Raw genomic sequence first — 25,134 nt, 5'->3', positions numbered from 1 at the left:
TTTTTTCATGGATGATTTCTTTTTCCTCAAGTTATAGACCCATCATGTAAAGCATGCTGTGCACATTTGACCCAGTCTCAAGTAAATAGAAACCTTTGTACCCTTTCCCAGGTAGGTAGAATAACAGTACCAGAAATTTTGGAATAGTTTAGAAGCAACCTACTTCAGTAAAACTGAAGTTTTTTGTTTTTAAAATTGTATTGTCTTTAAGTAGTTGTACAAAGTGGTTTCAGTTCAGTAAAACTAAAATTGTTTAGATGTATTTGATATACAAGGGAAGCAGAGATAAGAGCATTGCTGTTCTGTGCCAGCCTGGACAAAAAGAAAAACTCTTACCTTGAAAAACAAGCAAGCATGGATGCCAGTGGCTCACCCCTATAGTTCTCAGAAGGCTACAGCGCCACTTCTGGTTTTCTGGTCGTTATTGGAGATAAGAGTTTCATAGACTTTCCTGCCCGGGCTGGCTTTGAACCATGATCCTCAAATCTCAGCCTCCTGAGTAGCTAGGATTACAGGCGTGAGCCACCGGCGCCCGGCTTATAATTTTATTCTTTATGGTTTAATACTCCATTCTGTATATGTACCACATTTTCTTCATGCATTCATAATTGATTCCATATTTTGACTCTTATGAGTAGTGCTGCTCTGTACATGGGTGTGCAAGAATCTCAGCCACGTGTGTTGACTTAGATTCCTTCAGATGTATCAGAATGGAGTTCATGTGTGGTATAGCAGAATCATATAATAATACATGTGTGAGAGTGTGAAGTCCACATTACTACTGGGGCTTGAACTCAGGGCTTCACATACTCTTGCTCTCTTTTTTTCTGGTCATAGCTGATGTTCTATCATTTGAGTCATACCTCCAGTCTGACATTTTGTTCATTAATTGGATATAGTCTCTTAGACTTTTCTGTCTAGTCTAGCTTTAAACCAAGATCCTCAGATATCAGCCTCCTGAGTAGGTGGATTACAGATGTGAGCTACTGTTACCTAGTCAATGTGATTTGTATTTCCTTCCTTTCTAGAATGCTGAGCATTTCATTATGTATTTCTTAGCTCTTTGTATTTCTCTTGAAAAATGTCTGTTTAGTTCATTTGCCTTTATTTTGCTTTAGTGCTGGTCCTAGGTTTTTAACTCAGGGCCTAGGCATTGTCCCTGAGCTTTTGTGCTCAAGGCTACCACTTCTACTGTTTGAACCACAGCTCACTTTCAGATATTTGGTATTTAGTTGGAGATAGAGTCTCATGTGAGGTGCTATTGCCTGAGGCTGACACCTGTAGTCCTAGCCACTCAGGAGGCTGAGATCTGAGGATCATAGTGCAAAGCCAGCTTGAGCAGGAAAGTCCTTGAGACGCTTGTCTCCAGTTAGCCACCAGAAAACCGGAAGTGGGCTGTGGCTCAAGTGGTGGAGTATTCCTCTTGATCTGAAGAGCTCAGGGACAGTGCCCAGTACAGGAGTTCAAGCCACACGACCAACAACAACAACAACAATAAAAGATCCCACAGACTTTCATTCTGTGATTTTCAGTTTTAGAACTCAAATTCTCAACTGATTCCTCAGATTCTGAGTAGGTAGAGCCATCAGTGCCCAGCTTAATTTACTTTTTTATTAATCGGAGTATTCTCTTGGTGTTTTATTTTTCAAGCCCTTTATGTTTTCTGGATAATAATCTTTTATCTAATGACTGGCTGGCAAAGATTCTCTGCCATTCTTTAGATTCTGGAGATTATGTCCTTTTTTGTATGGAAGCTTTTTAATTTGATGCAATCCCATTTTTTAGTTGTTGTTCTATTTTCAGAGTAATTTAGATTCTGTTCAGAAAAACATTACTTATACCTTTAAACATTTTGAGGGGAGAATGATTCAGTCATGGGATTTGAACTTAGGGCCTGGGCACTGTCCCTGAGCTTTTTTGCTCAAGGCTAGCATTTTACCACTTGAGCCACAGCACCACTTCTGGTTTTCTGGTTGTTAATTGGAGATAAGAGTCTCATGGAGATAAGAGTCTCTGCCTGGGCTGGCTTTGAACCGCAGTTTTCAGATCTCAGTCTCCTGAGTAGTTAGGATTACAAGCGTGAACCACCAGTGCCCATTTTAAGCAGGTTGTTGTTGTTGTTGTTTTGTAATTTCTTCTAATAGTTTCTGGTTTCAAATTAAGATTTTTTTTTTCATTTGGAATTGAATTTTGTACTGGTGGGATAAAGTGGTCTAGTTTCAGTCTTCTACATGAGGCTGTTAGTTTTCCCAATACCATCTGTGGAAGATACTATCTTTTCTTTTTGTCACCTGTAAAAATCAAATGTTTCTAGCAATGTGAGCTTATTTCTAGATCTTCCATTCCATTGATCTGTGTCTGTTTTTGTGCCAGTATCAGGCCTTTTTTGTTGTTTTTTTCAGCTAGTTCTATAGTATTATTTGAAGTCAGGAATGATATCTCTAGTATTGTTCTTTTTGCTCAGGCTTGCTTTGGCTATTTGAGGTCATTTGTATTTGAATTTTAGGATTTATTTTTCTGTTTCTGTGAAGAATGACATTGGAAAAAAATTTTTTGCATTCTACCTGTAGAAGCTTTTGGTATTATAGCCATTATTCAACTGACCCACAAGCATGGGGAGATCTTTCCATCTTCTTATGTCTTCACTTTCTTTCTTTAGTGCTGTGCAGTTTTCATTGTAGTGGTCTTTCACCTCCATCATTAGGTTAAATTCCTAGTTTAAAAAAAAATTCTTTCGAGATTATTGTTAGTGGGACTGTTTCCCTTGTTTCCTTTTTTTTCGTGTGTGTGTGTGTGTGTGCGTGCGCGTGTGTGTGCGTGCGCACACGCACTTGTTTTTGAGGCTTAAACTTAGAGCCTTACTTTACTCTTTTGCTCAGCTTTCTTGCTAATGCAGACACTCTACCACTTGAGTCTAGCATTTTACCAGTTAAATGGAGATGGAGTCTCTCAGACTAGATTTTTGTTGTTGGTGGTGGTGGTCATGGGGCCTGAACTCTGGGCCTAGGCATTGTCCCTCAGCTCTTCAGCTCAAGGCAAGCGCTCTACCACTTGAGCCATAGTACCATTTCCAGCTTTTTCTGCTTCTGTGGTGCTAAGGAATTGAACCTAAGCCCTCATTCATGCAAGGCAAACACTCTACCACTGGGTCACCTTCCCAGCCCCCTAGATTGGTTTGGAACGGCTATCTTACAGGTCTTATCCTTGGAGGTAGCTAGGGTTATAGGTATAAGCTACCAGAGCCCAACTCCTGATTTCTTTCTTAGTCTGTACATTGCTGGTATATTGAAAAGTTATTGGGTTTCTTTTGTTCTTGTTGTGCCAGTACTGGGACTCCATTATCAGGGACTAGGCACTGTTCCTGAGCTTTTTTGTCTAATACTAGTATGCTACCACTTGAGCCACACTTCTTTTTTTTGGTCAGTCATGGGGCTTGAACTCTGGGCTTGGGCACTGTCCCTCAGCTCTTCAGCTCAAGGCGAGCACTCTACCACTTGAACCACAGTGCCACTTCCAGTTTTCTGGTGGTTTATTGGAGATAAGAGTCTTACAGACTTTCCTTGCCCAGGCTGGCTTTGAACCCTGATCCTCAGATCTCAGCTTCCTCAGTAGCTAGGATTACAGGCGTGAGCCACCAGTGCCCGGCTAAGCCACACTTCTTTATTTTTTTTGGTCAGTCATGGGGCCTGAACTTGGGACCTGGGCACTACCCCTCAGTTCTTCAGCTCAAGGCTAGTGCTCTACCACTTGAGCCAGACTACCACTTCTGGCTTTTTCTGCTTATGTGGTGCTAAGGAATTGAACCCAAGGCCTCATGCATGCAAGACAAGCACTCTACTACTGAGCCCAGCCCCAACTTCTTGATTTAGTTAATTGGAGTTGAATCTCAGACTTTCTTGCACAGGCTGGCTTCGAACCATGATCCTCTAATCTCACCCTCCTGAATAGCTAGGATTATAAGCACGAGCCACTGGCACTCAGCAGCTATTATTGTTTGTTTGTTTGTTTGTTTTTTGGTTTTGGTTTTTTGCTGGCCTTGGGCTTGTACTCTGGGCCTGGATGCTGATTTGGGCTTCTTTTGCTTAAGGCTAGCGCTCTACCACTTGAGCCACAGTGTCACTTCCACTCCTGGCTTTTTCTGTGATTAATTAGATAGAGATAAGAGTCTTGCCTGTGCTGGCTTTGAACTGTGATTCTCAGATCTCAGCCTCCTGAGTAGCTAGGATTTCAGGAATGAGCCACCAGCACCAAGAAGCTTATTTTTTCTACCAGTCCTGGGGCTCGAGCTCAGGGCCAGAGCTTCTTTGCTCAAGGCTAGCACTCTACCACTTGAGCCACTTTTGACTTTTTCTGTTTATGTGCTACTAAGGAATTGAACTGAGGGCTTCCTGAATGCTAGGTAAGCAGTTTACCACTAAACCACATTCTCAGCCCAGCTATTTTTTTTAATGTTAATATTTATTTATTTATTTATTTTTCGGTTGGTTGTGGGGCTTGAACTCAGCCTGGGCACTGTCCCTCAGCTTTTCAGCTCAAGGCCAGCACTCTACCATTTGAGCTACAGCACTGCTTTTTTAAATTTATGTGGTACTGAGGAATCGAACCCAGGGCCTTAGGCATGCAAGGCAAGCACTCTACCACTGTGCCATCTTCCCAGCCCCTTAATATTTATTTTTAAATTTATACTTTTTTGTTGGTTGTGGGGCTTGAACTCTGTCACTCAGCTCTTCAGCTCAAGGCTAGCATTCTACCACTTAAGCCACAGTGCCACTTCTGGTTTTCTGGTGGTTTATTGGAGATAAGGGTCTCATGGACTTTCCTGTCCAGGCTGGCTTTAACCTGTGATCTTCAGATCTCAGCCTCCTAAGTAACTAGGACCACAGGTGTGAACCACTGGTGCCCAACATAGATCTGAGAATTTTTTTTTTATGTACTCTTTAGGATTCTTTGAGTACATGATATCATCTGCAAATATACATAGTTTAATTTTCCTTTATTTCCTTTGTCTTGCTTTATTGCTCTGGCTAAGAATCTTAGCATTACATTGATTAAGAGGGAAATGATGACCATGTACTGGAGGCTCATGCCTGTAATCTTAGCTGTTCAGGAGGCTGAGATCGTTGGATTGCAGTTCAAAGCCAGCCTGGGAAGGAAAGTCCATAAGACCCTGATCTCCAATTAACTACCAAAAAGCTGGACATGGAGCTGTCACTTGAGTGGCAGAGTACTAGCCTTGACCAACAAAGCTCAGAGACAGTGCACAGGATCTGATCAAAAGGGGCTGGGGGGGGGGGCAAAGGAGAAAGGGAGAAAGAAGGAGAAGAGAATGGAATTTTATCACTATATTGACTAAGAGTGGAAAGAATAGCCACTCTTGTTTGTTCAGACTTTAGAGGAAATAGTTTCTTCCTACTTAGGAAGATACTTGCTGTAGGCTTGTCATTTATAGTCTTTACTATAAATGTTGAGGTATGTTTCTTCTACTCCTACATCCTTGAGAGGATGTTGAATTTTATCAAAGGCTTTTCCTGCATCTGTTGAAGTGATTTGCAATTTTTGTCCTTAATTCTGTTTATGTGCTACATTATGTTAACTGATTTTTGTATGTTGAATCATTCTTACATCCCAGTAATGAAATCAACTTGATCATGGTGTATTATCTTTTTATTGTTCATCAGATATTTATGGAATATTTTTTATATTCTGGGTATGTTGTGATGATACAGCATTGGACAAGGCAACAGGATTTTTATTCTCATGGAAGGAATGGTTTAGTGGAAAATACAGATATTAAAGATATAATTTACTAGTGTAATAAGTGTTAAGAGATTTCAAGTACGGATATGAGCACGGAGAGATCTATTCTAGTGTATGGGTTAGGAAATGTTTCCTTGAAGGAGGGGCCTTAAACTTGAGTGGAAAAAAGGAATAGAAGTTTTCCAGTAAGGGTAGAAGAAAGTTCCAAAGTGAGAACTAGGTTCTAAGGGAGAGAAGACACATATTTGGGAACTGAAAAGTACTTAGAACACTTGTATCATGCCTGTTTGGTTGTCATTTGCCTCTGCTCTACTCACAGCATAGAGGGAAATGGTGTGACAAGTTACAAGTTGGACACGTTGAAACAAAAAATAAGTACCGATGATGTGTGATGAAATAGTATTATAAAATTTTCATGAATACATTGAATTCTGACAGTTCCTATTTCCATGATAGTAATGAGAGAGAAAAAACATTGTCCAAAATTAATCTTGTAGACATGGAATCTCAGCCTGTGCATTTGTCTCCAGTGTATTAACATTTGTACCATAATGCAGGACATTAAATTAGAAGTTGTGATCAGAATTGGTGACTTTATATCGGACAATAAGAAAACATCTAAAAGTTTTAAGTATGAAATTATAGATTTTTATTTATTTACTTGTTTGTTTTTGTGCCTGTCCTGAGGCTTGAACCCAGGGCCTGGGGGATCCCTAAGCTATTGTGCCTAAGGCTAGTGCTCTACCATTTGAGCTACAGATCCTCTTCCAGCTTTTTTGCTGTTTAATTGGAGATAGGAATCATAGACTTTACTGCCTGGGCTGTCTTTGAACCACCATGATCCTTAGAGCTCAGTCTCCTGAGTAGCTAGGACAGATGGGCCTCACCTGTGCCCAGCTCAGATTGTTATTTAAAATACCTTTTGGACTCCACACTGGTGGCTTACTTGTAATCATAGCTACTCAGTAGATTGAGATCTGAAGACCAAGGTTTGTAGCCAACCTGGCTAGACAACTCATAAACTCTTTATCTTCGATTAGCCAGCAAAACACCAGAAGTTTTGTAGCTCAAGAGGAAAGTGTCTGCCTTAGTGAAAAAGCCAAAAGAGAGTGCAAGGCCCTGAATTTAAGCCCCAGTACCAGCAGAGGCAGGTATAGATACAACACACACACACATGCATGTGCATACACACGCAGAATTTTTCTGGTTGGAGCTTGAACTGGAGAAAAGGTGCTGTACGAGGAAGTTAGAGGTCTATTGCTTTCATCTGGCTAAGTATTTTTTTGTTTTGAGTGGGCAGTTTAGTGGCAGTGAAATTGGAAAGAAGTGGGTATAATCACAAATTACATACTCGCAAGTTTTGGTATAAGTTGATGATGGTTGGAAATAAGGGAATTAGGAGAGACAGGCTGATTGCCAGGTTTCTAACTTGAGCAACTGATGGCACTGAATATTGGAGGAGAGATAGACTTTATCAAGGTACTGGAGTGATATATTGTCTGGAGCTTAAAAAAAATTGTAAGTTACCATGTAAAGGTGGCTGACACCTCCAGTCCCAACTACTCAGGAGGCTGAGATCTAAGGATCCTGGTTTGAAGCCAGCCCATGCAGAAAAATCCATGAGTCTCTTACTTCCAGTTAACAAACAAATAGCTGGAAGCAGAGATGTAGAATACCAGTGTACAGAGTTGGAGGTATGGCTCATTTGGTAGAGTGCCAGCCAGTGAGTGAAAGCATCAGATACCAAGTTTTAGTCCTTGTCTTGAATCTTTAAAAAAAAAAAAAAAAGGAAGAAGTGCTAGCATTAGCTCAAAAGCTCAGGGACAATGCCCTAGCCCTGAGTTCAAGCCCCACAACAGCACCAAAAAAGAAAAAAAAAAATCCTAAGTTATGCAAGTGTGATTTATTACCCAAGGATATGATTCAGAGTAGGAGAAGATGGATCCCCAAGGAGTTCTAACATTTAGAGGGCTGGCAGACCAAATCAGAAAATTACATAAAACTGTGTGAAGCTGGACACCAGTGGCCCACTCCTATAATCTTAGCTACTCAAAAGGATGAGAACTGAAGATCAACATTCAAAGCCAACTCAAGCAGTAAAGTCCATGAGACCTTTTTTTTTTTTTCCAGTCCTGGGACTTGAACTCAGAGCATGGGCACTGTCCCTGAGCTTCTTTTGTTCAGTCCTGGCAGTCTACCACTTGAGCCACAGTACCACTTTTGGCTTTTCCTGTTTTATCTAGTACTGAGGAATTGAACCCAGAGCGTCATTCATGCTAGGGAAGCACCCTACTGCTAAGCCACATTCCCAGACCCCCATGAGGCTTTTATCTCCAATAAACTACCAAAAATCCAGAAGTAGAACTCTGCCTCAAGTGGCAGAGTGCTAGTCTTGAGCAAAAGAAGCTCAGGGACAGGGCTCAGGACTGGCACCAAAAAACAAAACAAGCAAAAAACAAAAACCACACAATAACAAACCTGAAGGAAGCCAGAAAATGACAGGTAATTAAATTTTACTCTCATGGAAGTTTTTTTTTTTTTTTTGGTCAGTCGTGGGGCTTGAACTCTGGGCCTGGGCGCTGTCCCTCAGCTCTTCAGCTCAAGGCGAGCGCTCTACCACTTGAGCCACAGCACCACCTCCGGTTTTCAGGTGATTACTTGGAGATAACAGTTTCACAGACTTTCATATATGGGCTGGCTTTGAACCGCAATCCTCATATCTCAGCCTCCTGAGTAGCTAGGATTACAGGCGTGAGCCACCAGCGCCCGGCTCATGGAAGTTATCTTCATTTTCTTTTCTTTAGTAGTACTGAAGTTAGAACTCAGGGCATTGTGCTTGCTTGGTAGTTGCTCTATCACTTGAGTCCTTTTGCTTTTATTTGTGGATAGGATCTCACATTTTTTGCCCTGGCATATACTTGGACCACATATGTCTCCATAGTAGCTATGACCATGAGTATATGCTATTTTGTTATCATTCCTGACTTGTCAGTTAAGATGCAATTCTTGCAATTCTTCACATTTTGCCTGGGGGCTAGCTTTTTAACAGCAATTTTCCCAGTATCTGGAAATACAGGTATAGTTCATTGTACCTGGCCTTCTCCCCTCCCTCCCTCCCTGCCTTCTTTCTCCTTTCCTCTTTTTCTTTCTTCCCCCTTCCCTTCCCTCACCTCCTCTCCCCTCCCCTCCCCTCCCAGGGCCTTGCACATGCTAGGCAAGCACCACCACAGAACAAAATCTCACCTTTTCTTTTAGTTTTATCTTGTTTCAATTGACATAATATTGAGATATTTATAGCATAAAGTTTACTATCTATATAGTGATCAAATTAACTTTTTTTTTTCTTTTGTCAGATGTGGGGCTTGAACTCTGGGCCCAGCACTGTCCCTGAGCTCTTCAGCCCCAGGCTAGCAAGTGTGAGCCACTGGTCAGTGCCTGGCTGCTATTTTATGTATGTACTAACTGGTGAGTGAGTGGCTCACCGCTATTATTCTAGCTCTCAGGAGGCTGAGATCTAAGGATTAAGATTTGAGTTGGCAAGCAAAGTCTTGAATGATTCTTATCCCCACTTTACTAGCAGAAAATCAGAACTAGGCCAGGTGCTGGTGGCTCACACCTGTAATCCTAGCTGCTCAGGAGGCTGAGATCTGAGCATCACGGTTCAAAGCCAGCCCGGGCAGGAAATTCTGTGAGACTCTTACCTCCAATAAGCCACTCAGAAAACTGGAGGTGACGCAATGGAAGTGGTCAGAACTGGTGCATGGCTCAAGTGGTTTAGTGTGAACCATGGGTGGAAAAAGCAGACTTTGAACTCAATGTGAGGTGCTGTCCCCTGAAGGTTTTTTTGCTCAAGGATAGTGTGCTCTACTACTTGAGTAACAGTGCCACTTCCAGTTTTTTTTGTTAATTGGATTTGAGAGTCCCACAGACTTTCCTGCCTAGGCTGTCTTCAAACCATGGTCCTCAGATCTTAGCCTCCTGAGTAGCTAGGATTATAGGTGGGAGCCATCAGTACTTGCTAAATGTATCTTCCTCTCCCCTTCTCCCCCCCCCCCACTGGTGCATTTTAAAGGAAATTTATATTTTGGTGAAATTAAGTTTTACCAAATTTTTTATGTTAATCATGTTTCTAGTATAAAAGTCTATGTAACTCAAGGTCAGAAAGACTTTTTCCTCCATTTTCTTCTAGGATTTTTCTAGTTTTCACTCTTAAAGTTAGGTCTTTGGCCCTCTTTGTGTATGATGTGAGTTCCTTTGATTTTTTTTTTTGCTTTTTTCAGACAAATATCCAGATAAATATCAAAAAATTACTTTAACTCCAAACTGCATTAAATCTAAATTGTCATTTTTCTTTTCCATGGCTCTGACCTTAGTACTATGCATATGCTATGCAAGTAGTCTACCATTGAGCTAGAACAGTTCTAAGTTCTTTCATTGGCTAGCTTTACAGTCTTAGAGACAAATCACTATTTAGTCAGCTCTAATCAAATTTAGACCTAATCAGCACTTTTTGCTCATTTTATAGATGAGTAAACAAGCTTTTCCATTTAACAAAATGAGAATAGCAATCAGCCTAATTTGATAATTTCGAAATGAAATAGTACATAATACTAGGTATTGACACTTAGTAGGCCTAAGATAAATATTAATGTAATTTTAAAAAATATTCTGAGATGCTCAACTACTCTGTTATTTTGACTTCTTTGGGTATGTTTGATAACATTTAATAAATGTAATAATTGTCATTTGCTGTCAGATTTTAATTTTTTTTCTTTTTTTGTCTGTCATGGAACATGAACTCAGGGCCTGGGCACTGTCCCTAAGCTCTTTTTGCTCAAGGCTAGCACTCTACCACTTTGAGCCACAGCAACACTTAGGGTTTTTAAGTGGTTAATTAGAAATAAGAGTCTCATGGACTTTCCTCTTCTGGGTCAAGCTGACTTAAAAACATAATGCTCAGATCTCAGCCTCCTGAGTAGCAGGATTACAGGCTTGAGTAACCAGAGCTTTTTTGTTGGTGGTGGTGGTAGTGGTCGTGGTGGGGCTTGAACTCAGGGCCTGGAGCTGTCCCTCAGCCTCTTTGTGCTTAAGGCTAGAGCCACAGGGTCACTTCCGGTTTGTTGTTGGTTTTTGCTAGTCCTGTGGCCTGAACTCTGAGCCTGGGCGCTGTCCCTCATCTCTTCAGCTCAAAGCTAACACTACCACTTGAGCCATTTCCAGCTTTTTCTGCTTATATGGTGCTCAGGAATAGAACCCAGGGCCTCATGCATACAAGGCAAGCACTCTACCACTGATCCACCTTCCCAGCTCCCTGTTATTTTTGAGAGGTTAATTGGGGATGAGTTTCATGGGGACTTTACTGCCCTGGCTGGCTTCACATCTGGATCCTCAGATCTCAGCCTTCTGAGTAGCTAGGATTATAGGCTTGAGCCGATACCCAGCTCTTTTTTTTTTTTTTTTAACTCAGTACAGGGGTTTTTGAACTTAGACTTTGGGCCTTGTGCTTCAAGTTAGTGCTTCAAGTCTGAGCCAGACTTTCCACTCTTCTTTTTCACTAGCTATTTTTGAAATAAGGTCTGGCTTACCCCTCACCCATCCTTCCCTGTGCAGACAACTCCTACGACTCTTTTTTTTTTTTTTTTTTTGGTCAGTCATGGGGCCTGAACTCTGGGCCCAGGCGCTGTCCCTCAGCTCAAGGCTAGAGCTCTACCACTTGAGCCATAGCCCCACTTCTGGCTTTTTCTGCTTATGTGGTGCTGGGGAACCGAATTCAGGGCCTCATGCATGCAAGGCAAGCACTCTACCATTGAGCCAGCTTCCCAGCCCCTCCTAGGACTCTTACCCACCTATTTTACACTTACTGTCATACAGGCAGATGCCACACTCAGCTTTTCCCACTGAAAATTGAGTCTGCATGATTTTTCTGCTTGGGCTAGCTGCAATTGTGATCCTCTCCTTCTTACCCTCCCAAGTAGGTAGTGAGGATTACATCAAGTTTTAAACTTTTGTTTCAACAAGTTTCTTTAGTATGTTGAAACATTAAAAATATACTTGTATACCTAGATAAAAATAGCAAAATAATTCATGAATAGAGGCTTATGAAGTAGTAAGAAATAATGACTGCATATATTTTGAAGACCAAACTGAGATTTTGTTGACAAACTACATGTGTATAGCATGAGAGGAAGGGGTCAAGGATAATTACAGGTTATTAGAAAAAAATATGTTGTAACTTAGATCTTTTTAAAGTCTAGTCAGATCATTTCACTTCTCAAAACTTGCTGGCTTTTGTACCTTAAAGCCAAATTTCTTACAAGATTAAGCGTCTGTGCAAAAATTGCTACATGCCCTTTTACGTCTTTTCCTATCAATCTTCTTACTCAGATTCAAAGGTAAACAAAGGTCTTCTTCTGTTTCTTCTTTTGTACTGGATCTGGGGCTTGATCTCAGGGCCTGGGCATTGTCTCTCAGCTTTTGTACTCAAGGCTAACACTCTACATTTAAATCACACCTCTACTTCTGGCTTTTTTTTTTTTTTTTTGGTCAGTCATAGGGCTTGAACTCAGGGCCTTGGGCACTGTCCTTGAGCTTTTTTTTTGCTCAAGGCTAGGGCTCTATCACTTTGGAGCCACAGTGCCACTCACTTCTGGTTTTCTGGTGGTTAATTGGAGATGAGACTTTCCTGTCAGGGCTAGCTTTGAATCAGTATCCTCAGATCTCAGCCTCCTGAGTGGCTAGGATTACAGTCATGAGCCACTAGTGCCTGGCCATCACAGCCTTTTAACAGCTTTTTTTGAGTATAGCCCAAGAATGTCTTTTGCAAGTTTTTCTCATTTATTTTTCCATTTTCATCTCGTGTTGTTACTCCCCAGAGTAGTTAAATCTGTTCATCTTAGGGACTTTTTGCACATACTGTTACTCTGTTTTACCCCACATTTTGTCTGTCTTTTCTATGAAATGCTTCCATAAGAGAGAGACGGAGAGAGAGAGACAGAGAGAGAGACAGACAGAGAGAGAGTGTGTACTGGGGCTTGAACTTGGGGCCTGGGCACTGTCCTGTAGATTTTTTTGCTTGAGGCTGATGCTCTCCCACTGGAGCCACATCTCCATTTCTGGCTTTTTGCTGGTTAATTGGAGATAAGAACTTCATGGACTTTCTGTCCCAGAATAGCTTTAACTCTGCCATTCATAGATCTCAGCCTTATGAGTAGACATGTACCACTGGAACCCGGCTTTCATTAGCTCTATCCTTAACTCCTCTTTGTTGCTTTGATATACTACCTGATGGTGATGTCTTCTGTTATTTAATCTGTTGTAGTTTACAATTATTTATATTAGTAGGTTATCTTCCTCCTCTAAAATTTAAAGTTCAAGAGAACTGTATCTGTATGACATATCGAAGAGTATCACAATTCTCAAGGTATATTTTGAAGCTCTCAGAAAATACTTGTTGAGTTAATGAAGGGATACTTTAAGGAGTAATGAATCCATAAAGTTGGTTATCAGATGGTTAGAGGTAGTAAAAAAAAAAAACACAATAGAATACAGCAGAAAGAAGTAAGATCCGTCTGAAGTGGTCTTTTTAAGGAAGTATATTTAGTAATTAAGAGGAGCCAGGGAGAGTTTTCTATGCCTTTTATTGGCCATCAGCGTATTTGTTCACCTGTAACAAGGGAATAATACCTACCTACCTTATAAGTTTTAAATGTAAATGAGATATGTAAAACATTAAGCATAGAGCTTTGCACATAATAAAAATTAGGTTTATGGGGCTGGGAAGGTGTCTTGGTGGTAGCACGCTTGCCTGGCATGCATGAGGCCCTGGGTTCGATTCCTCAGTACCACATAAGCAAAAAGAAAAAAGCCAGAAGTGGCGCTATGGCTCAAGTGATAGAGCACTAGCCTTGAACTGAAGATCTGAGGGACAACTCCCAGGCCCAGAGTTTAGGCCTCACGACTGGACCCCCCTCCCCACCAAAAAAATTAGGTTTGTATTTGGAACTTTTTTTTTCTTTTGCTGGTTCTGGGGCTTGAACTCTGAATCTGGGCACTGTCCTGAAGGTTAGCATTCTACCATTTACGCCGTAGCGCCACTTCCAGCTTTTTCTGAGTGTTTATTGGAGGTGAGAGTCTCATGGACTTTCCTGCCAGGGCTGGGTTAGACAGGGATCCTCAGATCTCAGCCTCCTGATTAGTATTACAGGTGTGAGCCACTGACGCTCAGCCCTTTTATTTCTTTTACTAATGCTAAGCTCAGTGTTAAGACTAATTTGTACTACTTACATTTATTGAGATTGTTTTCTAGTAGTTTGCATTCAAATTTATTTTGTTTTGGGTTTTTTTTGGGGGTCCGGTCGTGGGGCCTGAACTCTGGGCCTGGGCGCTGTCCCTCAACTCTTCAGCTCAAGGCTAGCGCTCTACCACTTGAGCCACAGCGCCACTTCCAGTTTTCTTTCTTTTTGCTTATGTGGTGCTGAGGAATCGAACCCAGGGCCTCATGCATGCAAGGCAAGCACTCTACCACTGAGCCACTTTCCCAGCCCCTGCATTCAAATTTAAAAAGTACTCTTTGAGGCAGTGGCAGATAAGCTCATGCCTATAATCCTAACTTGAAATTCAAGAGGCTAAAATTCAGAGGATCATGATTCTAAGCCAGCCCAGAAAAGTCTGTGGAACTCCATCTCCAGAATAACCATATTGGAAGCACAGGTCAGGTGGTAGAGCACCTGTGAAAGAAGCAAGCCGGCCAACCAGCAAGCAAGCCTAGCCCTGAGTTTAATCCCTGTACCGGTAGGAAAAAAAACAAAACCACTTGTGAAATGTGTACAAAATTTGTATATATGTGAAATAGAAATGCTTAAATTTCGTATGTGGAACTTTCTTATTGTGATTTTCATTTTACTGCTTAAATGGATATACAGAATAAGCCCATAGGCAATACTGTCAGTTTTCCTCCTTGATCAATGTAGGAAAACGTTTTTTACAGATATTTTGTTTATACACATTTTTCTAGAGAGGTGATCATTGTTTTCAAATTAATCTCTTTTGTTTATTGATATCCTATTATTTAATAATACATGCCACTTAGTTTCAAGTTTAATTCAACAAACATTTAGGATGATTATCTGCTATGTGGCAGATACTACTCTTAGGGTGCTAGGATACAATAGCAAACTAAACAAATGTTTGTTTCCTGGTGGGGTTTAAATTTGGATAGAAAGATAGAGACAAAAATACATTGTATACCAAGTAGAAAGAAGAGCCTTTGGAGTAATTAAACAATAGGCGATGTGATAGACTTTTTCTATTTTATACACAATTGTCATGAATGTCTCTTCTGTAAGGTTACATTAATGCATAGAAAATTCAAAGGAACTGAGTTGTATTTGAGAAACAGACAGATCACCACTGTTCTCTCTCCTTGGAGATTGATTGGGCATGGAAACAAGGTAGAGGGATTTAGGGTAGATTAAATAATATTTCTACATTAATAGGTTTTTTGTTTTTATCAGTCTTGGGGCTTGAACTCAGGGTCTAGGTATTGTCCTGAGGTTTTTACTCAAGGCTATTGGTCTACCACTTTGAGCCATAGCACCACTTCCAGTTTTCTGTTTTTAATTCGAAATAATAGTTTCACAATTTACAGCCTTTCCTGCCTGGGCTGGCTCTGTACCATAATCCTCATATCTCAGCCTCCTGAGTAACTCAGATTACAGATGTAAGCCAAGGGCACCCAGCTTTAATAGTGTTTTGATTAGAGGAGTGACATGATTTGAATTATACTTTGAAAAGGACAATTTGGTGTTGAGTTCAAGACTATGAATGATAGCCAGGCACCTGTGGCTTATGCTTGTAATTCTAGCTACTCAGAAGGCTGAGATCTGAGGATTGTGTTATGAAGCCAGCCCATGCAGACGCTTACTCCAATTAACCACCAAAAAGCTAGAACTGGAGGTATGTTTCAAATGCTAGAGTGCTAGCTTTGAGCACAAAAAAGCTGAGGAATAGCTCCTAGGCCCCGAGTTCAAGCCCTGGGGTGCGTGTGCGCGTGCGCATGCGCGCGCGCGCACACACACACACACACAACTATGATGGATGTTCATACTGAAGCCAGGATATAGTTAAAGATTATTGTATATTAGATACTATGATCACTTGGATCTGATAATTGTCAAAATAGTGAGAAATATTTAGATGTTACACATATTTTGAAAGTGAAACTGCCATGAGAAAGTCAATTAGAAAATTTGTATCTCAGAATTTTTATTTTTTGCCATTCCTGGGTCTGGGCACTGTCCTGAGGTTCTTTTTTTTGCTCAAGGCTAGCATTCTACCACTTGAGCCATAGCAACACTTCTGGCTTTTTCTGTTTATGTGGTACTGAGGAATCAAACCCAGGGCTACATGCATGTTAAACAAGCACTCTACCACGAAGCCACATTCCTAGCCTGATTTAAAGATTTATGGTTGGTGTATCTATTTAATGAAAGCAAGAAGCCTATGGGGAGCATAAGTTTCAGGTGTGAATAAAGAAAAAAATGGTTTTACATGTCACCTTTGTACCTGTTTAAAAGGTAGAGGTGTGGTTTATGTGGTAAAACAGGAAAGAAATTCAAGTATCCTTGGTCCTTTCCATACTTAAAAATCCTGGAGAGGCAGTAAAGAAGACTTAACATTATGGATTAAAAATCCAGAAATCAAATGAAAATTTTTCTGCTATGTCAATTCTTGTTGATAGGTCAAGTAAGAAGACGACTGTGCTGCCTATAGTGGTGGAGGCAAGAAGCTTATGAATTTCAGATTAACAGGCTATATAGGAAACTCAAGGCCAACCTATACCATATATTCTCAACAAAAGAAAAAGAAAAAAATATGTGGAGGATCAGAGAACTGATAGTTGTATATAGCAATGTAGAGGTCACTGCTGATCTCTAACCAGCAGTTTGTGTGGTGAGGTGTCAGTGAAAATGTGACTCGTGTGTCATAATAACAAGAACATGAGAATTTGAAGACAGGGTCTTTAAGACAACTCTTTAAAGTTTAATTTATTTTTATACATACAGATAAATTACTTAGACCATATTATCCTCATTCACCTTCTTCTTTAGCCCACCATCCCCACTGGTACTTATTTCCCATCAGAGCCTGTTTCACTTTTCTGTCAGTCTTTTGTGTGTACACACACACACACACACACACACACACACACACACACGTAACGTAAATGTCCATGAATTTGTATGTCTTTCAAGTCTAGTTTCCACAATCAGAAGCATACAATAGTTGGCTTTTGTTCTTGATTCTCTTGCTCAGTATGGTGATGTCCAGTTCAATCCTTTTTCCTGCAAATAACATGGTTTCATTTTTCCATATGTCTGTGTAATATTTCATGCTACATATATATACAATATCTTTTTATTCCTTCATCTGTTGTTAGGCTCATTAGCTATTGTTTAGGTGTTTTGAATGGTGAGGCAGTACACATGGTATCTTTCTTATATATCTACTGGGGAGACATGTTGTTCCATTTAATACTGGTCAGGAGTATAAGATGAAATGGGTAAGCTTGGTTGCTTTTCTTAGACCAGCCTTAATATATAGGGGACCAAAAGAATGTATGATATGATTTGGAGGCATGTTGCTGGTAAAATCAGATACTTTAGTAATTTTATAGAAAGCCATATAATCAGCATCTATGAAGAAAAAAGTTGTATGTAATTTTTTTTTCTAGTCCTGGAGCTAGAACTCTGGGCCTGGTAGCTGTCCCTGAGCCTTCTACCACTTAAGCTGCTCCACTTCTGGCTTTTTCTGAGTAGTTTATTAGAGGTAAGAGTCTCAGGGACTTTCCTGCCCCAGGCTGGTTGGAACCATGATCCTCAGATCTCAGCCTCCTGAGTAGCTAAGATTACAGGCGTGAGCCACCACTGCCCAACTATAAATTTCTTATTGATAACAAGTGATAGTCATGTATGAGAGCTAAGTGTGGTGGTCCGTGACTATGATCCCAGCACTTAAAAGGCTGAAGCAGTCACTGTCAAATAAATAGTCTTAACTTCCTGGAAGGGTTGGGGGAGGAGTATGGGAAGCTGAAGTGGGCCCAGTGCCAGTGGCACACATCTATAAGCTTACCTACTCTGGAGGCTAAATATAGGATTACAGATATGAGCTACCAATATCCTGCTAGGAATTTTCCCTTTACTTTTTTGGTGGGGGTCCCAAGGCTTGAGCTCAGAGCCAAAGTGCTCTCCCTGAAAGTTTTTGTTCTAGGCTGGCACTCTACCACTTGAGCCTTAGTTCCACTTCCTGCCTGGACTGTCTGTGATCCTAAGATCTTAGCCTCTTGTAGCAAGGATTATAGGTGTGAGCAACCAGAGGCTTGGCAGGTCTTTGTATCTTTTTTTTTTTTTTGGCCAGTCTTGGGGCTTGAACTGGGCGGAGCACAGGCCCTGAGCTCCTTTCGCTGAAGGCTAGCACTATACCCCTTGAGCCACTGCACCACTTCTGGCTTTTTTTGTGATTAATTGGAGATAAGAATCTCATGGACTTTCCTGCCCCATCTGGCTTTGAACTACAATCCTCAGATCTCAGCCTCCTAAGTAGTTAGGATTACTGGCTTGAGCCACCAGCACCCAGCAGGTCTTTATACTTTTAAAGAAAGTAAATGACACAGAAGCAGAAATGAACATGATTTGTTGAGGACAGCAATGAAGTCTGGATTAACTAAATTATAGGGCATGTGTGTTGAAATATGAAAAACAAGATTGTTTTGTTGGTACTGGAAATTAAATTAAGAGCCTCAGACTTTCTGAACAAGTGCTCTACCACTTGAGACATGTCCCATGTCTAAATAAGTTTGAATAGTTAAAGAGTAAAGCCAGATTATTAAAAGCCTTGAATGCTGTTGTGAAACATTACATGGTATGCTAGACAGCAATAATTGTCAAGTGAGAAAAATCTATGATTACTCATTCAGTTGTTCGTGTGATTGAATAGCGAACTAACTAAAGAATTTAGTCAATTGGCTAGTATTTGTTAAGTAACTACTAAAATGCTGCTGTTGCTGTCTCCTACTCCTCCCTCTGAATTATTGGTTTATTTTTATTGAACTCTTGGTATATGCCAGTGGTTGGCTTAGACAGTTTACTTGCACTCTTTGTAGGAGTTGTAAAATACTTATTTGGTCTTTGTGAATCTTACTCTTTTTTGTAAAGAATAATTTTGAGGTATATATCTTAAAATATAATGTGTTTCATTTTATAGTTGGAATTTTCTAAGGAATAAGATTTTTTTCATATTTGTATATATATTAGTCTGGAATCTGGAGTCAGACAACTGCTGGAAATAGAGACAAATGAATTAATCTTCAAGATAGTGAATTATTTTGTTTTGCTTTTTATATTTGCTATAAAATCAGACTTCTGATTATATGAGAATCTTGTTTTCTGCGACTCATGAGAGAGGGAGTGGTAGATTCCACATATTATTTTATTATTTCACCTATTATTTATTATAGGTGGAATGGCCACCTATAATAACATAATAAAATTTATCATGTGTGGTCTAAATATTTTATTTGCCAGGTGTCAGTGGCTCACACCTATAATCCTAGCTACTCAGGAGGCTGAGATCTGAGGATCATGTTCAAAGCCATCCTAGACAAGAAAGTCAGACTCTTATGACCAGAAGTAGAGCTGCGCCTCAAGTGCTAGAACCCTAGCCTTGAGCACAAAAACTCAGGAATAGTGCCCAGGCCCTGAGTTTAAACCCTAGGACCTATATGTGTGATATATATATATATATATATATATATATATATATATATATATATATATTTGGGAAACATACCAACTGTTTGCTAATGGGTGTTATAATACTTAATCATTTTTATAATCACTTAATTTGTTCTTACTAGATTGAGTAGAATTTAGAGATTATAATTTGGAACTGAATCTGTTGAATACATACTATATTTTCAGGACATTGTATGATGCCTTGCACATAATAGATGCTCAAAAATATTTTTGAATGGATAAGTAAATGAATTCAGAGCTAAATTTACCCATTTGTGACAGAGATTATTTCTAAAAGTCCTAACCAATAAAGCCTGGCTATTTTAAACAAAATGCTGTAATGCTGAAAGCAATGTAAAATGATTGAGTAAAACTAATTTTATTCAACTGAGAGGTAGAAAATTTTATTTCTTTAGCATTAAGAGTTATGTTATGTATGATGATTAATACCTGTAATCCCAGCACATAGCAGTTTCTTCAGTTTCAGGTCAATCTGGGTTATGTAAACAAGCAGACCAAAAACTGGGGAAAAGGGCTGGGAATGTAATAGCGTAGTAGTAGAGTGATTGCCTAGGATAGATGAAGCCCTTGGTTTGATTCATCAGTAACAAATAAAAAAGCCAGAAGTGACATGGTAGCTCGAGTGGTGGAGTGCTAGTCTTGAGCAAAAGAAGCTCAAGCCCCAAGACTGGACAGAAAAATCAGCTGGGCACCAGAAGCTCGCGCCTATAATCCTAGCTACTCAGGACACGGGACTGGCAAAAAAAGAAAGAGAGTGAGGGAGAGAGAGGGGGTGGGAGGAGGGGAAGAAAGGAAGGAAGCAAGCAAAAAAAAAAAAAACCTGGGAAAAATTGTTAAAATATATTAAGGTTGTTTTTTTTTAATTTAGGTCACATTTGCTTTACCACCAGTTGCACAAGTTTTTTCATTCTTAAAACAAGTGATTGCATAATGATGAAGATAGACAGACAGACAGACAGATAATGTCTAAACTAGCTTCAGCCTTCTAAGGGCTAGGATTATAGACATGTTGCCATATTCAACCATATCAGTGATTCTTAAATTGTGAATTGCACTATACCACATAACTTGTTTGTGATATCTATAGAATGATGAAAATTTTAATGTATTTAGAATTAAATGAATTTAAATGTCCCTGAGCTTGACTTCAATTTTATTTTAACTGTTTTTTGGGTGCTTTTTTACTTCTTTGTCCCTCTCCCCCTTATCATCCATTTCTCATGTTAATGAGTAGTTGCCTCTTTTCTGATAAATTTTTGTTATGATCTATCTGCAGAGAAAGAGATGCTGGTTGCAAGTTTTGGAAAATCCTGTTTTTTATGGAACACTGTTCTGTAAATTTTTGTAAGATTCCTGGGCAATAATATAACACTTGTGATGGACCCTAGAAATACTGCTATGTTAGGATTGGGTTCTGATTCCGAAGGTTTTTCAAGAAAGAGTCCGTCTGTCATCAATACTGGCACACTGGTCAACAAGAGAGAAGTAGAAATAGAGAACAACACAAAGGAGGAAGAGGACCTTCGAAAGTGGAATCGAGAAAGAAATATTGAAGCAGGAAAAAATGATGGTTTGACTGATGCACAGCAGCAGTTTTCAGTGAAAGAAACAAATTTTTCAGAGGGGAATTTAAAATTAAAAATTGGTCTTCAGGCTAAAAGAACTAAAAAACCTCCAAAGAACTTGGAAAATTATGTATGTCGGCCTGCCATAAAAACAACTATCAAACATTCAAGGAAAGCACTTAAAAGTGGGAAGATGACAGATGAAAAAAATGAACACTGTTCTTCAAAACGGGTAAGTTTATTCTGATTTCTCTATTAATTTTTATCCCATGTTCTTCTTGGAACCTCATTCCAAAAAGGTTTTAGTTTTAACTTTCGTTATATTTTTGCATATTCACAGGGCACACATTCAGCCCCTCTACCATGTTTCTATTTTCCCTTTCTTTCCCCTCTTTTGAACAGTGTTTGATGAGTTTCACCATGCTGTCCATGAAGTTTGATTTTAATCTTTGTGTTTTATTTCCAAATAATCTGTGGGATATGTCAGAGATAATAGCATAGCCATGTATTTTATGACAGATGTTTTAAATGCAGTATATTCAGATTGTTGCTCCTAATTATGACCACAAAAAATGATGAATTTGTAGAAAGGAATTCTAAATTTGAGTCTTGCCTTGCTGTTTACTAGCAGCAAGAATATATACTGATTAACAAAGGAGAAACTGAGGTTCAGTGGTATTAAACAGTAGTCAGGTGTGGTGGCTTATGTCTGTAATTAGAAGGTGGAGATTGGGAGGATTACAGTTCTAGGCAAGGCTGGACAAAAGATTGAGAGAACATTTCTTAGTTATTAAAAGCTGTGATTGCTAGTACATTCCTGTCATCCCAGTTAGGTGAGAAACATAAATAGGAAAGTCATGGTTCAGGCCAACCTGGTCAAAAATGTGACATCCCATTTGAAAAACAACAACACTAGGGGACTGGAAATGTGGTAGAGTGCTTGCCTAGCATGCATGAAGCCCTGGGTTAGATTCCATAGTACCACATAAACAGAAAAAGCCAGAAGTGGCACTGTGGCTTAAGTGGTAGAATGCTAGCCTTGAGCAAAAGACGCTCAAGCCCCAGGACTGGCCCCACCCAAAAACAAAATATAATAACAACAACTCTTGGGCTCTGGTAGCTCACTTCTGTAATCCTAGCCACAAAGGAGGCTGAGATTGGAGGATCATGGTTTAAAGCCAGCACGGGCAGAAAAGTCTGAGAAACTCTTATCTCCAATTAACCACCAGAAAACCAGAAGTGGTACTGTGGCTCAAGTGGTAGAGCACTCACCTTGAGCTGAAGAGCTCAGGGGACAGCCCCCAGACTCATAGTTCAATCCCCACCACCAAAAAAAACTAAATTGTTAGGGGCATGACTTCAAGTAATACAGTGCTTGCTTAGCAAGCATGAGACCTGAGTTCAAATCCTGGTACTTCCCAAAAAACCCCAAAACACCAAAAGATATTAAATGGGTATAGTACCACACCTGTTATCTTTAATTATAATATCCTCTCCCTCCCTGTCTACTGGAGCTTGAACTCTGGACCTCTTACTCTCCCTTGGCTCAAGGCTGGCACCCTACCAGTTGATCTCCTCATCTCACTTTGAGCCTCTTGGATTTATCTGTCCAGACTAGCTTCAAACTACAATCCTCAGATCTCAGCCTCTTGAATAGTTAGGATTATAGATATGAGCCACTAGGGCCCAGCCCCATTTTTTATTGTCAAACAGGTAGTTTGACAGTGTTTTTCACATTATACAAAACTTATAATGCTTCAATTTTACCAACTGCTGTGGCATCCAGACGTTTTTAATAGATTCTATTCTACCCAAGATCATAGAGGCATATCAGATAATTTGGGATGATTTGTTAATAAAATTATATGAATAAATTTAAAGATTTTAAGTCAGGAACAAATGGGTATTATATCAAGTTTTGAAGAAAGTTAACTGGATAAATCTTAGGCAAATTAATTAATTTATCCTGAGATTTATTTTCCTCATTTGTCAAGCAAAGGTATTATGTGTTTTAAAATAACATCTTGGGCAGGGAATGTGGTTTAGTGGTAGAGTGCTTACCTAGCATGCATGAGGCCCTGGGTTCGATTCCTTGGTACTACATAAACATAAAATTAATAAAATAAAATGAAAAGTAACCATTAAAATAACATTTTTATTTTTTAATTCTTTATTTTTTGTTTTTTCCAAATATTTCTTTATTGAGATTAGTAACTGCATAATTTCACAGTACTATGGTAGTTATACTTAGCTAAAGTCACAGACACATCTTAATCTTCACAATGATAATCATCATTCTAATCTACAAAGCTTATGAACTCTGCAAAATTAACAAAATAATTTTTAAAAATCCATAAACCAGCTTAACTGTTTATATCTTTCAGAAACATTGGCATACTCAAGCAAATACACGTATCTTGCATACATGTTCCCCCTCAGTTTTATTTATTAATTTTTATTAGTTGTGGGGCTTGAATTTAGGGTCTGGGCACTGTCACTGAGCTTTTTTGCTCAAGGCTGTACTCTCTCACTTTAGCCACAGCACTATTTCTGGTTTTCTGGTGATGAATTAGAGGTAAGAATCTCATGGACTTTCCTTCCCAGGGCTTTCTTTGAACAGTGAGTAATCCTCAGATCTCAGCCTCCTCAGTAGTAGTTAGGATTACAGGCATGAGCCACCAGTGCCTTGCTCTTCCTCTTCAGTTTTAAAACATAAATGGTAGTATATTATATAAACTGTTCTATATCTTTTTTTCTCCTATTTAATTCTGGGGATTCTTTTAATACGATCGCTAAAATAGTTTCTTTAGTTCTTCAAAATATGAGTTATATTTTTTCAGTTGGTTACTTGTCTTTAGTTATTGCTTACATGATTTTGCCATGCAAAGTATTAATTTTTTTACCTAAATGAATTAATAAAAATCTCTACCCTTTTTTAGATTCAGAATCTAAAGCTCAGGCCAGCCTCAAACTTCCTATGTAGTCCAGACTGACTTTAAACTCAAGCTCCTACTGCCTCAGCCTGCCAGGGGCTGGAATTACAGGTGTGTGTTACCACACACAGCATAAAGCTTTAATTTCATTATTTGTAGATTTTTCATTTGAAAAAGCCTTCTTCACTCAAAGATTTCTATTTTTTGTAGACTTCTCAGATTTTTTTCTTTTTTGTTGTTCTCATCATTGCTATAGGCATAATTCAGGGCTTTGTACAAGGTAGGAAATTGTTCTACTACTGTACATTCTCAGCATATAGGACATTTTTTATGTTTCATTTTTAGCATACCAGTCTTTGATACATTAGGAGTTGGTTTTATTTTTTGGTTGGTTGTGGAGCCTGGGCGCTGTCCCTCAGCTCTTCAGCTCAAAGCTAGCGCTCTACCACTTGAGCCACAGCACCACTTCTGACTTCTTCTGCTTATGCGGTGCTGAGGTATGAAATGAACCCAGGGCCTCATTCATTCAAGGCAAGCACTCTACCACTGAGCCACCTTCCCAGCCCTCCATTAGGAGTTTTATAGAGTATCTGAATTATAAGTCAAAATTAATCTCTTTCTGAATGTACTTGTTTTCCGTAACACTAATAAAGAAATCTTATCTTTATGTCTGTGATTAGAGATCTTACTTTTTCTTTCTTTTTAATTTGTTTCTTAAGAGTGAATTTTGCTACATAGACCAAGTTGACCTGAATTCATGATCCTCTTGTTTCAACCTCATGAACACTGACATAACAGTCATTTACCATCTCAAAATACTATCATACACTCAGTTTTCTTATGTACTTAAGTCAGTCTGATTTTCCTTTTAGTTACTGATATTTTTATTTGCAAACATAATAGTTTTTGTATATTTATAAATATAATCCTCATTTAAAAATATTCCTTGCATTTATCTATTAATTTATAATAGGCTTAATGTAATTTCCATGAAAACAGATTTTTTTGGGGGGGGCAGTTGTAGGGCTTGAACTCTGGGCCTAGGCACTGTTCCTGATCCCTGATTCC

At 39.4% G+C, this 25,134-nt stretch overlaps 1 protein-coding gene across 1 annotated transcript in view; it reads left to right on the top strand.

Moving 5' to 3' along the window:
* The window catches only part of Ash1l (ash1 (absent, small, or homeotic)-like (Drosophila)), a 152,004-nt gene that overhangs the window by 10,328 nt on the left and 116,542 nt on the right, over nt 1-25,134 (top strand). The window contains exon 2 of the mRNA XM_013015249.1: nt 20,845-21,365. Coding sequence (XP_012870703.1) covers nt 20,946-21,365 — 420 coding nt within the window. The 5' untranslated portion in view covers nt 20,845-20,945. The remainder of the gene's footprint in view (nt 1-20,844; nt 21,366-25,134) is intronic.

This window comes from Dipodomys ordii, unplaced genomic scaffold, assembly GCF_000151885.1.
Source record: "Dipodomys ordii isolate 6190 unplaced genomic scaffold, Dord_2.0 Scaffold26, whole genome shotgun sequence".
Lineage (NCBI taxonomy): Eukaryota > Metazoa > Chordata > Mammalia > Rodentia > Heteromyidae > Dipodomys > Dipodomys ordii.
The sequence above is the reverse complement of the archived record's forward strand: the minus strand, read 5'-3'. Positions and strand labels throughout refer to the sequence as shown.